The sequence below is a fragment of the Trichosurus vulpecula genome, chromosome 4 (genome assembly GCF_011100635.1).
Source record: "Trichosurus vulpecula isolate mTriVul1 chromosome 4, mTriVul1.pri, whole genome shotgun sequence".
In the NCBI taxonomy this organism is placed as follows: Eukaryota; Metazoa; Chordata; class Mammalia; order Diprotodontia; family Phalangeridae; genus Trichosurus; species Trichosurus vulpecula.
The window spans coordinates 438,360,666-438,375,581 of NC_050576.1; the positions used below are offsets into that span (position 1 = coordinate 438,360,666).

At 43.5% G+C, this 14,916-nt stretch overlaps 1 protein-coding gene across 1 annotated transcript in view; it reads right to left on the reverse strand.

Annotated features, from left to right (window-relative positions):
* Positions 1-14,916, reverse strand: part of ATP13A5 (ATPase 13A5) — a 114,369-nt gene that overhangs the window by 75,783 nt on the left and 23,670 nt on the right. Inside the window, exons 2-7 of the mRNA XM_036756038.1 lie at positions 8,778-8,951; positions 7,343-7,486; positions 6,785-6,855; positions 6,587-6,667; positions 3,312-3,381; positions 1,394-1,528 (exon numbers count right to left, since the gene is read on the reverse strand). Of these exons, the coding sequence (XP_036611933.1) occupies positions 1,394-1,528; positions 3,312-3,381; positions 6,587-6,667; positions 6,785-6,855; positions 7,343-7,486; positions 8,778-8,951 (675 nt within the window). The remainder of the gene's footprint in view (positions 1-1,393; positions 1,529-3,311; positions 3,382-6,586; positions 6,668-6,784; positions 6,856-7,342; positions 7,487-8,777; positions 8,952-14,916) is intronic.

The window sequence follows — 14,916 nt, forward strand, 5'->3', positions numbered from 1 at the left end:
GGCTTGTACTTCTGCCCATCAACTCCCTCCCCCTCCCCCTTAAGTGTTAGCTGCCCCTACTGGGATGAAAGCTACACAGAAGCAGGGACTGTCTGGCTGCTTTGTATTGTCTCTCCAGCCCTCAACACAGTGCAAGCAAATGCCAAGCCCTTAATCAGTGCTTTGGCTATCCCTGTCTCTACAGCTCTCTGTCTCATCTACCATCTGTAATGACAAAGGAAGAGTGGGGGGAGCAAGCATCCAGGCACTAAGATGATACCGAGACTGAGGAAGAGCCCCCCAACCTGGGGCACTGTACACCTGGTGCGTCCTGCTAGCCTGCTGTTCTGCTAGCCACGTGGAATAGGGTGGCTGTGCCCCTCCCAAGGCAGGATGGACATCTTCGTGCTTCTTTTCTTGCTCTATTTTTGAAGCAAAGATTCCTTTATAAAAACCAATCAGTGTTATTGGGTGAAATGAAACCAGGGAATTAATTGATGGAGGCTAGCAATAGGAAGAACACCCTGGATTGATGACTGGTACTAAAAGCAGGAGAGAAAGTTTTGCCCAAGATCTCAGGGGAGCCTCTAGAATTCTGAAAGGGGAGATGGAGCCAGCTCTCTTTGGAAGAGTGAAGAGTGTATTCATTGGAGAGAGCAACAGAGAGACAGAGACAGAGAGAGACAGAGACACAGTGACAGAAGCAGACAGAGACAGAGAGGAGAGAGAGAGAGAGAGAGAGAGAGAGAGAGAGAGAGAGAGAGAGAGGGAGAGGGAGAGAGAGAGATGGATAATCGATTTAAAGGAACTTACATTCTAATGGAAGAGACAACACATGGTAGGAGTGGTGACCAGGGAGGGCTATTTAGCTCTGGAAAGTTACTGGGATAGTGAATGGAGCTGGGGGAGGAGATGGCCACACCCTTTCCAAGAGCAATGCCAGTCTTAATGGGATGTTTATGGTTCTAGACCTGGGCGGGTAGGTGAGGTGCATGTGCGAAACATCCCCTAGAAGGAAGCAGGTGTCCGATGAAGAGGTGCCTTACAGAATCTAAGAATCCAGTATCTCATATTCTAGGGCAAATAGGGCTCTGAAAATGAGGTCCTTCCCTCTCCATCAGACCCAACAATGCTCTTATCCAGTCTCTGCTTCAAGCCTTCCGGTGAGCAGGAAGCCCCAGCCCCACCGTGGGAAAGCTCAGATTGTTGAGAAGACTTCCCTGACTGCACTTTTCCCATTCCACTTTCCCGGGATCCCATCTAGTTCTGTCTGCTTGGTCCAAACAGCTCCAGCCTCTTCAGACGCTTGCAGACTGCCACACAGATTTCTTGGACTTTGCCTCTTGCTGGGCAGAAGCAGAGCCCAGGGATGAGAGAGGAGAGATGTCCCAGGGAGGGGAGTCAGGGCCCTTACCTGCCGGAGATCATAGACGCTTAAGACAATCGAAATGATAGTCAGAATGATGATGGCTATGGAGTATTCAATATAACCTTGAGACAGCCACAGAGTCAGGGTAAATGCTTGGAACACATAAAATGGATTCAAAACCTGCCAGGGAAAAGACACTGTTAGGCCTGGAAAATCTCTCTTCTCTGCTTCTTGGGCCCTGTGGGTCAAGAGGACAGTGGGGTCATCTTCTTTCATTAAAAAGTCTGAGCCTCTCGGGGCTGGGAGATGCCCAGGGGTTTCATTTGTGTTTTTCTCAATGGACTGAAAAAATGGATGAGGATAAACAAACTTTTGACGATGAATCTCAGGGAGCTCCCCAGGATGTCCTGGGAGTCAGGGCAGTCTCTAGATCTGCCATGTATGACAGAAGACCCTGAACACAGGGAGGCCTGAGGCTTGACTCTCTTGTCACACGGAGAGTCCCTGACATAGCTCAGCCCCTCTGCCCTTTGCTAGCAATCCCTCCAGTATTTCTTGACATGATCTATTTGTTATCATTGCTCAGTTGTTTTTTGGTTGTGTCTGACTCTTCATGACCCCTTTTGGGGTTTTCTTGGCAAAGATACTAGAGCAGTTTGCCATGTCCTTCTCCACCTCATTTTACAGACGATGAAACTGAGGCAAACGGGGTGAAGTGACTTGCCCAAGGTCACACAGCTAGGAAGTACCTGAGGTCGGATTTGAACTCAGGAAGATGAGTCTTCCTGACTCCAAGCCTGGCACTCCCAGCTGCCCCTGACATGATCTGAGGTCTCCTCAATTTGCCGTTTGCAGTCTCAAGAAGCTTTGATGGCTCCCAACTGGCTGAAGCTTAAGCGGGTCTAGAGAGTGAGCACCATGGTAGAAGAGCATCCTCATCGAGTTCATAATGCTATCATAATGCCTGGGATCTCTTTGAATGGGGAGGTACATGTTGGCAATGCTACCTAGACTAGGCCCTTGGCTCAAGGTAATCCTGTCCTTACATATTCTCTTCTCCCACTGGCAGAGTTGATGAAACTTTTTCTGTTCCATTTTGGTTCTGAAATGAGGTGACATCTGCATTCTTCGCTAATGAGAGCTGTTCACCATCAGTCATGAGCAGGCATTAATTCTCAAGGAAGGGGAATGTAAAGCTCTCGATCTGTTCCTTTCCTCTCATTTATTTTTATCACTTCTGTGCCATAATCAACCTCATTGCCTATGTTTTAACCTGCTTTACTCACAAATGGCAGCAATTCTGTTTGCTTAGGGCAAAATGCTTTTATGGTGAATTCTGCAAGGATGCCGACGCTTTTTCGTGTTCAGGAATCTTCAGTAGCCTATGGGGGGAAAAATCTTCAGGAGGAAGAGCAACATGATACACTAGTGTCATGCTTTGCGCTCTGTGCTCAAGACCCTTCTATAAATTGACATTTACTTCACTTGCCTTCTGAAGCCCAACCTGAACAAAGACGAGTTAGATTTTGTTCATTGCGTGGGACAGTGCAAGAACATTGGGTGTTGGCCAGAGGCCCTGAGTTCAGGTGCTGGCTGTTTCACTTACTAGCTGTGTGACTTTGGGCACATTATTTAACTTGGGGGAGGGGCAGCTTCCTCATCCGTAAAATAAAGGTGTTTTGACTAGCTAGTCTCCAAGGCCCTTCCCCTGTCCGGGTCTACAATCTTAGGAACTTAGAGATCAGCTCCCAGAAAGCTAATGCAGATGGCCGAGGAAGTCCACTTAGACCCTGGGCCTGGCCTTTGCAATCCCAAAATGCCACTACAAGGAAACTTCTCAGGGCAGCCTCTTTAAAGTCGCAATGGTGTTTAGTACGGAAGACAGATCGTTAATGGCTTTGACTTGAAGAGTTTGAAACAGGGAGGGAAACTGATTTAAAAAATGGAGCTGAGGGCAGGTTACCTGTTTAACAAGCAGCTTCCAAATAGGTTGAATCTCAACTTCGATGGCATTCGGGCCGCAGATGAACCGCCTGGAAGACATTGGTCATTCATCAGTAAGAGGCCGCGAAAGAAGGCGAGACTCGGCTCCTTTGGCTCACCTCTCACTTCACACAACAACTTCTTATTCATTCTTTCCTTCAACTTAGTTTTTGGTTTCATTGTTTCTTTAAATGATCATGAAAATGCCCACCCCCATCCCCACCGATACATGAATGTGCATCTGGATAATTCAGGCTGTATTTTCTCTGCAAAGTCATTTCATTTAAAAATACATATTACATGAACATGCACTGATTCTCCCATCTTAAGGATGTTTCCCCATAGAGGTACTCCTCCAATTTATTTCCCATCCTGGTCACAAATTATTGACCCTGGGTCCCCAAAGGCCACGAATGCGGATCACAAGTTTTGTAGGTTATGCCAAAGTGGAAAGGCTTCAGCTGTAGTTCCCAAAACACACTGAGGCTACTGCAAAAGACCAAGGACAAGACTAAGTTTGGAAAGGTGAGTCAACAGTAGGTTGGACAAAAGGTGATGAATTCATGGGCCATTCCAACCCAAGAAGCTTAAAAAAAAATCGTGGCCACTCCTGTGGGTGGGGACTTAGGTTTCTGCAGTGACAGCCCAGAAAATGGGAAAGAGGAGACTAAGAATGAATCCCATTGTTTTGGGATGATTTATAAACATTAAATGTTAACACATTAAATGAGAGATCTTTGTATAATGATCAGTGCTTTGGTAAACTCTTAAAGGAGCAGACGGACCTCCACCAAAAATGACTCTTTGATCAGTGTATATAAAAATACTTTCTTCAGTAAGAGAGCCCAGAAGCCCCAACCTTGTCAAGCATCAAATCAGATTAATAAAATGAAGTTGACTGTATTTTAACAGACAGGAAATGATTGGTTCTAGATTCGGGGTCATTTCTAAATCAATTATCTGTATGTAGCTAGACCATGGCTAACAGAGGGCAAAAGTCAGTATCAACAACAAATTAGAAATTATGACTAAATGAGAAAAATGCACTGTGTGGAATTTCACTGACTTCAATGTGACATCCAAACAATCCATGGGGGGCAGGGGGAGAGGGAGTGGAAAGAGAGAGAGGGAGGGAGAGGGGGGGAGAGAGGGAGGGAGAGAGAGAGAAGGAGAGAGAGAGGGAGAGAGAGAGAGAGAGAGAGAGAGAGGGAGAGAGAGAGAGAGAGAGGAGAGGGAGAGGAGAAGGAGAGAGGAGGGAGGGGAGGGGAGGGAGAGAGAGAGGGAGGGAGAGAGAGAGAGAGAGAGAAGGAGAGGGGGAGGAGGAGAGAGAGAGAGGAGAGAGAGAGAGGAGAGAGAGAGAGAGAGAGGAGAGAGAGAGAGAGAGAGAGGGAGGGAGAGACAGGGAGGGAGGGAGAGAGGCAGAGGGAGGGAGAGAGAGAGGGAGGGGGAGAGAGACGGAGGGGGAGAGGGAGGGAGAGAGAGAGAGAGAGAGAGAGAGAGGGAGGGAGGGAGGGAGAAGGAGAAGGAGAGAGGGAGGGGGAGAAGGAGAGAGGGAGGGAGGGAGAAGGAGAGAGAGAGAGAGAGAGGGAGAAGGAGAGAGAGAGAGAGAGAGAGAGAGAGAGAGAGAGAGAGAGAGAGAGAGAGGGAGAGAGCGAGCGATGGAGAGAGGGAGGGAGGGAGAGAGGGGGGGAGAGGGAGGGGGAGAGAGAGAATAAAAAGAATGACTATCTTGAAAGAACTGTTTTATCTTAAAAAAGAAACATTAGAAGGAGATTGTTAAGTGATTTTGGTTTCTCTTCAAAGCGAAATTAATGGTGGGACTATGTATCCAGAACTGATAAGAAATCAGCCATTGAGATCATGTTTGAAGATTGCTTCGGCTGTGATCTTGCTGACAGCTGATATGTATTTTTAAAAATATGGACATCTTTGTTTTATTGCACTACGACTCTAACCCCAATTCAAATTCATCGTATTCAGAACTTGTGTCATCATCCTCCTTGCTTCCCCAAGCATGCCCTGCTTTCCAACATCCCTTCCTTGCCCTCACTCAGGCCACAATCAGTGAGGTTATCTTTCATTCTAGTCTCTCCCTTAACTCTTCATATCTGCACCAGCGGCCAGGCTTGCTGATCCTATCTCCTCATCGGTTCTCCCATCTGCCACCTTCTCCACCTTTGTGTGCCGTTGCCCTTGCCCATGCCTTCATCGCATTGTCTCTCACTGACTACTACACTAAGTTTCCTGTTGGTCAGCCTGTATCCAGCCTCTCCTCTTTCCGATGCATTTTTCCTCACAGCTTTTAAAAGAACGTGGCTCCAGTCTGCCTGGCCAGGATTATGAAATGCATGTGCCCTTTCAGAACCTCAGTGCCTCTATCTTTCCAGCTTTATTGTACAGCATTCTCCAGTCACACACTTGAGGTTGTTATCAAAATGAATGTTCCGCGTTTTCTGAATTTATGTAATCCATTCCCCCTACCAAGAATTCAAGATAGCCCCTTTGGCTCTGACCTACTGAGGAGCATCATAGATGGACAAGTTGGACTGCATGGACTGAGGGGAAGGGGAAGGGAAGAAGCATTTATTATGCACCTACTATGTGCCATGCATGGTACTGAGCACTTTACAAAAATGACAGATCCTCACAACAACCCTGAGAGGAAGGTGATGTTATTATCCCTGCTTACAGATGAGGAAATCGAGGCAAACAGAGGTTAAATGATTTTTGCATAAGGTTAGTTAACTATCTAAGCCAGGGTTTGAACTCCAATCTTCCTGACTCCAGGCCTGACACTATCCACTGCACCACCTAGCTGGTCTGGTTGGTGCAGATGGCCATTGAGGTCCCTTCCAACTCTCAAATTCCGTGACTCCAAAGTCAACTGTGTTCTATGTGGATCAGCTTCTCCACATGCAGGCCTCAGTCATCTCTAAAATTCCCTGAAGATTCTGAGAATGATCATGCTGATCATGTGAAGAATTCCATGGGAAGAAGATGCCTAGAAGACTGTCCTGAGAGATTCAATTCTCAAGAAAGAGATGGGGCCTTTCAAGACAAATTCCAGGTCAGTGTGTGCCTCCATACTTGACAAATGGGGTGGGGCACCCCTTCTTCTCTTCTCACCTACTGCCATTGTTATGCAGAGGGAGGATAAAGCAGAAGAATGAAAGGCTGGCCAAGCTCCCAAGGAGGAACGGTCTAGTTCCCACTTTCTAGAGGCAGGGTGATTCTTCAGGAAGCCTCACTCCCTACCTGATTTCTTGTTCTTCCTTCCCCAGACCAGATCCAAAGGTGCGATGGATGTCGGAACAGGAGTTACTGTCTTCCAGAAGCCTGTGGTGTCAACAAGAAGACTATTGAGCCACTGGTGGTGCCATGCTCCTGGCCTCTGTGCCTCTAATTGGGCTGCCCCCATCCACCCAGGACTTTTGTAGCTACAGGCAGACTTACCCGACTTTCTGGAATCGTTCCTCCACGTTGTCCCAGACGTACCTGATTTTCTGCACCTGGATACATCGCACCTGTAAAAGCCACTGTGAGAATACAGCTGAGCCACTCAAGCCATCCCCTGTACTCCAGTGGAAAGGTCCCTGGCCTTCCTATCAGGGGACACGGGTTTGAGTCTCAGCTCTAACCCCAGTATCAGCGACCTAAGGCCAGCCTTTTTCCTCTTGGAATGCAGTTTCTTCCTCTGTTAAATGAGAGGGAGAACCAGGATGAATCCAGGGTCCCTTCCACCTCTCTATTATCACTCTGTATTCCCTGTGTTCCACTTTATTTTCTATTGATGGTTTACAAACCTTGTATTGTTTCCGTAGCAGAGGTGATGAAGCCGAGTCTCCCAAAGGTTATTGTCCAAAGTCCCACAGCTAGTAAGAGTCACCACCTGGCCCCAAAGTCTGTCTTCTGAATCAGTTCAGGGCACTAACCACTGCCCCATCCTCCCTGTGCATCTCCATAGATGCCACCCCTCCCCCACACTCCCACCTCACTCTTAAAATCACTTACTTTTAGCTCTGGCTTCAGTACAGCTCTATTGATGACCGAATGGGGGTCAGCAACAATATCTCCCGATTTGGGGTTTATGGGGTTCTTCAGTACGGACAAGCACAGGCAAATCACTTTCTTCCTTGTGTATTTCTGAAATTCATCCTAGGAAAAGACAACCAAGCTCAGCCAATGTCCCGGCATTCCTCCAGTGACAGGGCGGGTGAGTGCAGGCAGCCCAGCCATCCGTCCTTACCGCACACCTACTGTGTGCATGGCTCTGAGCTCCAGACCTAGGAAGCCAGTGCCAAGGTTTACCAGTTTCTATGATTAAATGTACTAAAAAGACAGATTTTAAATACCAGCTGCCATTCCAATAATAGCGTGGTACCATTAGCATTCACCAAAGACTTCCTCAATGTGTCTTGGGTCAGACCTTTACACACAAAGACAAAAACCAGATAGATGGGCCTCTGGCCTCCGGGGGTTCACCTTCTACTCTTTAGACCCCCAGAAAGTGATGGGAAAATATTATGGCCGTTTTACAGATGAAGAAACTGAGGTTCAGAGAAGGCTGAATGACTTGCTGGAGGTTGCAAAGTAATTGGTTTGGTGAGAGAAGAAGAAAAAAAAAAGCCCAGGCCTTGGAGTCCAACGATCCTCTGGATGGAATCCCCACTCCCCCAGTGTTGCCTGGTCGTGTGATGCCAGCCTGGTAACTCGCTTAACCTTATTAGAGCATCAGTTTTCTCAATTGTAAAGTGGAGATTTCATCAGTGCCAGCTGCCAGAGGCCCAGAGAGGATAAGTGAGTCCTTAGTCACACAGCTAGGAAAGATCTAAATACAGTTCAGTTTTTCCTAAAGAATATAGGCTCCTTGAGGGCAGGAATTGTTTCATTTTTGCCTTTGGTTCCTAACACCTAGCACAGTGCTGAGCACTTAGTAGGTGCTCAATCCATGCTTTTTCCATGAATTAAGCAGCCTCTCCTTAAAGCATCATGGGGGGGGGGGGAGGTGCACTTATCCTGGCTGCTGCGGTTAGTAAGCAGCAAAGCTGGAACTCGAATCCAGGACTCCTGGCCCCAGGGTAGGTTCTTTGCCCATGGTACCCCCTGGCCTGGGAAGTTGGGGCTGGAGGGGGGAGAAGGCAGGACGTAGCAGCAGCCACTGCCCCCTCCCCAGACCAAGTTTACCTGGTAGCTTGGCCTCAGGAGGGATCCCCAGGGGAAGAAGCTGATGCGGGGTGCGGTTGAGCAGAGGAGCTCAGATTGGAAGGAATCACAGCCTTTGGCAAACTGAGACATTTTCAATGCAGAAGGCTGGGGTCTCTCTGGTTCTGGAGCATTTGCCTGTAGGCTTCTTTCCCAGGATGTCAGTCCCCAGGGAGCCCCCCAAACACCCAGAATGAGCCCAGTTTCAGCACCTGTTGTCACACATCAGACAAGGAGAACCTACCGTTGTCCGAAGCAAAACAACATCGGCTTCTTGCAAGGGACAGGGCACGCAGTGTGCCCACACATTCCACTGTGGACGCCAGTAGAAAATTAGCCTCAGAAGGCCAAAGGACAGGATGGAGCCCAGCAGGCAAAGGACTCTCCGCAGAGTCTGGGTTTGGTAGCCAAACGCCTCCTGGGGGACAGACCAAAAGCCTTGTTAACCTTCCTCAAGGTAATTCTGAGCCAAGAAGCGGAGGAGCCAGAGCAGGGTCCGGACCAGGGGGAAGTCTGGTTTCAGCTTGTTCAGTTTGAGCTGGGCACTCCTTGCTTCCCTTGGCATAAGTACCGGAAAAAGACGGGGGTGGAGGGAGCCAGTGAGTAGCAGCGGGAACCGGAGGGAAGGACCCGGGGAGCCCAGATTCAATGCTTGGCTTAGGAATTTGAAAGCACTCACCACATGCTCACTCCTAAGTGACCTGGACTCAGGACAAATGTTGTTTTCTAAACGCATATCTTAATTCCAAGAACTTTATTCTTAAAAAATGAAAATGGGAGAAGAAACACATTGCATAATGGCAGCTTCATTCAGATTCTGGAGTATGGATGACCTGGACAAGTTTGAGGACATCATTACCCTGATCACTTAGCACAGTGCCTGGCACATAGTAGGCACTTAATAAATGCTTATTGATATTGCTTGATTGATCCAAAAAGCTCCTGGGGTTCCTTATTGCCACTAGGATCTGACGCAAATTCCCCTGTTTGGCTTTTAAAGTCCTAAAAATGTAGGCTTACATCTGATCAATCTTTTCTAATTAGCTACATGTGGGTCCCCTCTCCACCATCTGCTTACAAACATGCCCAAATCTCCCCCATGCTGATGAAACCCCTCACTTGACTCTCCCATCCCTGCTAACTATGGTCCTGTGTCTCTTCTGCCCTTTGTAGCTAAACTCCTCAGAAAAAAAAAAGCATCTGCACAGGTGCCTCCACTGTCTATCCCCTTACTCTCTTCTTAACCCCTTACAATCTGGCTTCTGACCTTATCATTCAGAAAAGAGTGTTTGTGGTCACTCACAGACAAGAGCACAGGCCAGGAGAGCAGTGACCACACCTCTCCTTAGATCGTACTACCTTGGAAAAACTGAAAACTTATCTACTACCAGAACTAGCTCTGAAAACAACAGCACAAAAAAATCTGAAGCTCAGGACAGTACCCCCTCCACCCTGGGAGCAGAGCTCAACTTTAACATAAAGTCAACAAATAGCATGGAAAAATAAGCAAACCGTAAAAACAGAACCTGCTCCTAGAAAGTTACTATGGTGACAGGGAAGATCAAAACACAAACTCTGAAGACAACAGTATCAAAATATCTACATGCAAAGTCTCAAAGGAAAAAATATGAACTGGTCTGAAACCCAAAAGAAATTCCTGAAAAAGCTCCAAAAGGATTTTAAAAATCAAATAAGAGAAGTAGAGGAAAACATGGGGGAAAAGAAATGAGAGTGATGTGAGAAAATCATGGGAAAAAAGAGTCAACAACTTGGTAAAAGGGGCACAAAAAATGCTGAAGAAAATCATACCTTAAAAAACAAAATTGACCAAACTGTAAAAGAAGCCAAAAAGAAATCCACTAATGAGAAGAAATCCTTAAAAAGCAGAATTGACCAAATGGAAAAAAAAGAGGTAGAAAAATTCACTGAACAAAAGAACTCCTCAAAAAAGTAGAAGTAGCCAAATGGAAAAGGAGGTACAAAAGCTCATTGAAGAAAATAATTCCTTAAAAATCAGACTTGGCCAAGTGGAAGTTAATGTGACAACAAGAAACAATAAAACAGTCCAAAAAATGAAAATATAGAAGAAAAAATACTGGGGTAAAAATTGACCTGGAAAATAGATCCAGGAGAGATAATTTAAGAATTATTGGACTGCCTGAAATCCATGATAAAAAAAAGAGTCTAGACATCATCTTTCAAGAAATGATCAAGGAGCTGAGTGAGCAGAGCAGAACCAGGAGAACATTGTACACAACCACAGATACATTGATTCTGTGATGACTAGCTTTGATAGACTTGTTTCTTCTCAGCAATGCAAGGTTCAAAGACAACTCCAAAGGACTCATGATGGAAAAAGAGATCTACATCCAGAGAAAGAACTATGGAGTCTGAATGCAGATTAAGGCAAACTATTTGCTCTCTCTTTTTTTCTTTTTTTTTCTCTTTTTTTTTTTTTGGTTTTGTTTCTTCTTTCTCATGATTCATTCCATTGGTCACAATTCTTCTTTACAACTTGACTATTGTGTAAATAAGTTTAATGTGAAGGTATATGTAGAAGATATATCAGATTCCATGCTGTCTTGGGGAGCGAAGGGGGAAGGGGGGAGGGGAAGGAAGGGAAGAAAATCTGGAACTCAAAAACATGCAGAGCTAAGTGTTGTAAACTAAAATTAAAAAACCTTAATTTATAAAAAAGAGAATCCCCTCCTCCAAAATCAATATTATAAAATATTGACTAAATTTTTAAAAAAGAAATGGTCTATATTAGGAAGGCAGAATTTATGATTTCAAAGAGAATCTCATATGTGCCTAAAAGGTCCGGAACCGCAGGATATAAGGAATTCTCTAGGCAGAAGGCAGGAGAACTAAAGCATGTATTTACACTCCACAATAACAAGCCCACAAACCAGCGTCCCCATTTTGATATTTTCATCAAAAGCTTCCAGGCCCAATAAGTTCACCTTATAAGGGTAACCAGAAGGCCACAGAGAAGCGAGATACAAAATCGTATACATGCTTCCCCTCTATGGTAAGAAGATTACCCACTAGCCTCTAGTCAGCTCTGCTACCGGCAGCTCAGCTTCGGCTGTAGGTGTCTCTGGCTCCAACCGGAAAAGGAAAGGAGGATCTTCAAGCTGTCCTCTCCCCTCTTATAGAGTTTTTGACATCATCAAGCGCCGCCTGAATGACCAGGGCCGATTGGTTCTTGACTTGGCCCCTCCCCCAGCGTAGACCACGTTAACACACCTCCCCTCAGCCAGCGCCACGACTCATCACACAGGAAGCTCTGGTCCTGCCCCGGAAGAGCAAGCCCCAGTGTCCAGGGAAGCTCAATGAGGCAAGCTGAGTCATTCAAAGAAAACAAAGTCCATTCTGGCTACATGGTCAAGGAAAACTGCCCCGATATTCTAGAACCAGATGGTAAAATAGAAATGGAAAGAATCCACCGATGCCTCTTGAAAAAAAATCCTGCAATTAGAACTCTCAGGAATATTATAGATAAATTTCAGAGCTCCCAGGTCAAGGAGAAGTTATTGCAAGCAGAAAGAAGGAAACAATTCAAATATCATGTAGCCACAGTCAGGATAACATAAAATTTGGCAGCTTCTATATTAAATCATCAGATTACTTGGAATATGATATTCCAAAGGAGCTAGGTTTACAACCAAGAACAATCCACCCAGAAAAATAAAACTGAGTATAATCCTTCAGGGGATAAAAAATGGACATTTAATTAAATAGAAGACTTTCAAGAATTCCTGATAAAAAGGCCAGAGCTGAATAAAAAATTTGACTTTCAATACAAGACTCAAGAGAAGAATAAAAAGTAAACAGGAAAGAGAAATAATTAGGGTTCAATTAGGTTAAACTGTTTACATTCCTACATGGGAAGATGATATTTGTAACTCCTAAGAATTTTTTCAGTATTAGGGCATTTAGAAGGAGTATACATAGACAGAGGGCATGCATGTGAGTTGACTATGATGGGATAATATCAAAAAATAAATTAAGGCATGAGAAAAAGGTATGCACTGAAAGAAGGAGGAAGAGAGATTTAGAGTGGCATACATTATATCATATAAAAAGGTGTGAAAATAAGAACTTTTACACTGATGGGGAAGTGGGGATGGTGGCAAGCAATGCTTGAACCTTACTCACATAAGAACTGGCTCAAAGAGAGAATACATACTCAGCTGGGTATAGAGATCTATCTTACCTACAGGGAAATAAGGGGGAGTAGAGGATAAGAGAAGGTGGGTGCTGATAGAGGGGAGGGTGGATTGGGGGAGGCAGTGATGAGAAGCAAAAAGCTTTTAAACATGTTCAAGGGGAAAGGAGAGAAGGCCAAATGGGGGAAATAGGATGGAGGGAAATATACACTTAGTAATCATAACTGAATGTGAATAGGATGAACTCACACATAAAATAGAAGTGGATAGCAGAGTGGGTTAAAATACAGAATCTGACAATACATTGATTACCAGAAACACACTTCAATCAGAAAGTCATACACAGAGTAAAGACAAAGGACTGGAATGGAATCTATTATGCTTTAACTGAAGTTTTTTTTAAATGCATATGTAAATAAGTTTAATTGGAAGGTATATGTAGAATCCATATTGGATTACATGCTATCTTGGTAGGGGGAAGAGGGAGGGAGAGAAAATTTGGAACTCAAAAACTTGTGGAATTGGGTGTTGTAAACTAAAAATAAAAAATACATTTAAATTGCACACACACACACATACAGACACACAGTAGAATCTCAGACAAAGCAAAAAGAAAAATAACCCTAATTAAAAGAGAGAAGTAAGGAAACTACATTTTGCTAAGAGATATCATAGACAAGGAAGTAATATCAATACTATATATATATACATATATATATATATGCACCAAATGGCTTAGCATGAAAATTCTTAAAGGAAAAGTTAAATGAGTTACAGGAGGAAACAGACAGCAAAATTATACTTGTGGAGGACCTCAACCTTTCCTTCTCAGAACCGGATAAATCTAACAAAGAAATAAACAAGAAAGAAATTAAAGCAATGAATAGAATTTTAGAAAACTTAGATGTGATCTCTGGAAAAAAACTGAATAGAAATAGAAAGAAATATATCTTTTTTCTCTGTGATACATAGCCCCTATACAAAAATTGGCCATGTAGTGGGGCATAAAAGCCTCATAATTAAATGCAGAAAAGCAGAAATATTAAACCCATCCTTTTCAGATCGCAGTGAGATATAAATTACATTCAATAAAGGGCCATGAACACATAGATTAAAAATTAATTGGAAACTAAATAATCTAACCCTAAAGAATGAGTGGGTAAAAGAACAAATCTTAGAAACAAAAATAATTGCATTAAAAAGAATGACAACAATGAGGCAACAAACCAAAATTCACTGGATACAACCAAAGCAGTACTAAGGGGAAATTTTATTTCTCTAAACACTTATATCAATAAAATAGAGAAAGAGTATATCAATGAATTGGGTGTGCAATTAAAAAAAAAAACTAGGAAAAGAACAAATTACAATCTCCAATTAAACACCAAATTGGAAATCGTGAAAATCAAAGGAAAGATGAATAAAATGGAAAGTAAAAAAAATTGAAATAACAAATAAAATAAAGAGCTTATAAAATAGCTAAACCATGGATTACTTTGATTTAAAAAAAAAGAAAGAAGAGAATCAAATTACCAGTCTCAAAAATGAAAAGGGTGAATTCACCACCAGTGAAGAGGAATTTAAAGTAATTATTATGACCTATTTTGCCCAATTGTGTGCCAAGAAATCTAACAATCTAAGTGAAATGTATGAATATTTACAAAAATATAAATTGTCCCAATTAACAGAAGAGGAAATAGAATACCTAAATAACCCTATCTTAGAAAAAAGAAATTGAACAAGCCATCAATGAGTTCCCCAAGGAAAAAATCACCAAGACTAGATGGATTTTCAAGAGAATTCTACTAAAGAAAAAATTAATTCCAATGTTATATAAACTATTTTGAAAAACAGGAAAAGAAAGAATCCTACCAAATTCCTTTTTGTGATGAAAATATAGTGCTGATACCTAAACAAGAAAAAACATAGCAATAAATGGAACTTTCTTTAAAGTAATAAGTAGTATCTAAAAAAGTAATAAAGTAATAAGTAGCATGTAAAACAGCAGGCATCATCTGTAAAAGAGATAAGCTAAAAGCCTTCCCAAAAAGATCAGGGGTCAAGCAAGGATGATTTTTACCAATATTGTCTTTGCAGTGATATGACAGTACACTTGGAGAACCCTAGAGAATCAACTAAAAACTTGCTATTGTTCAGTTTTTTAAGTCATGTCCTATTCTTCATGATGCATTTGGGGTTTTCATGGCAAAG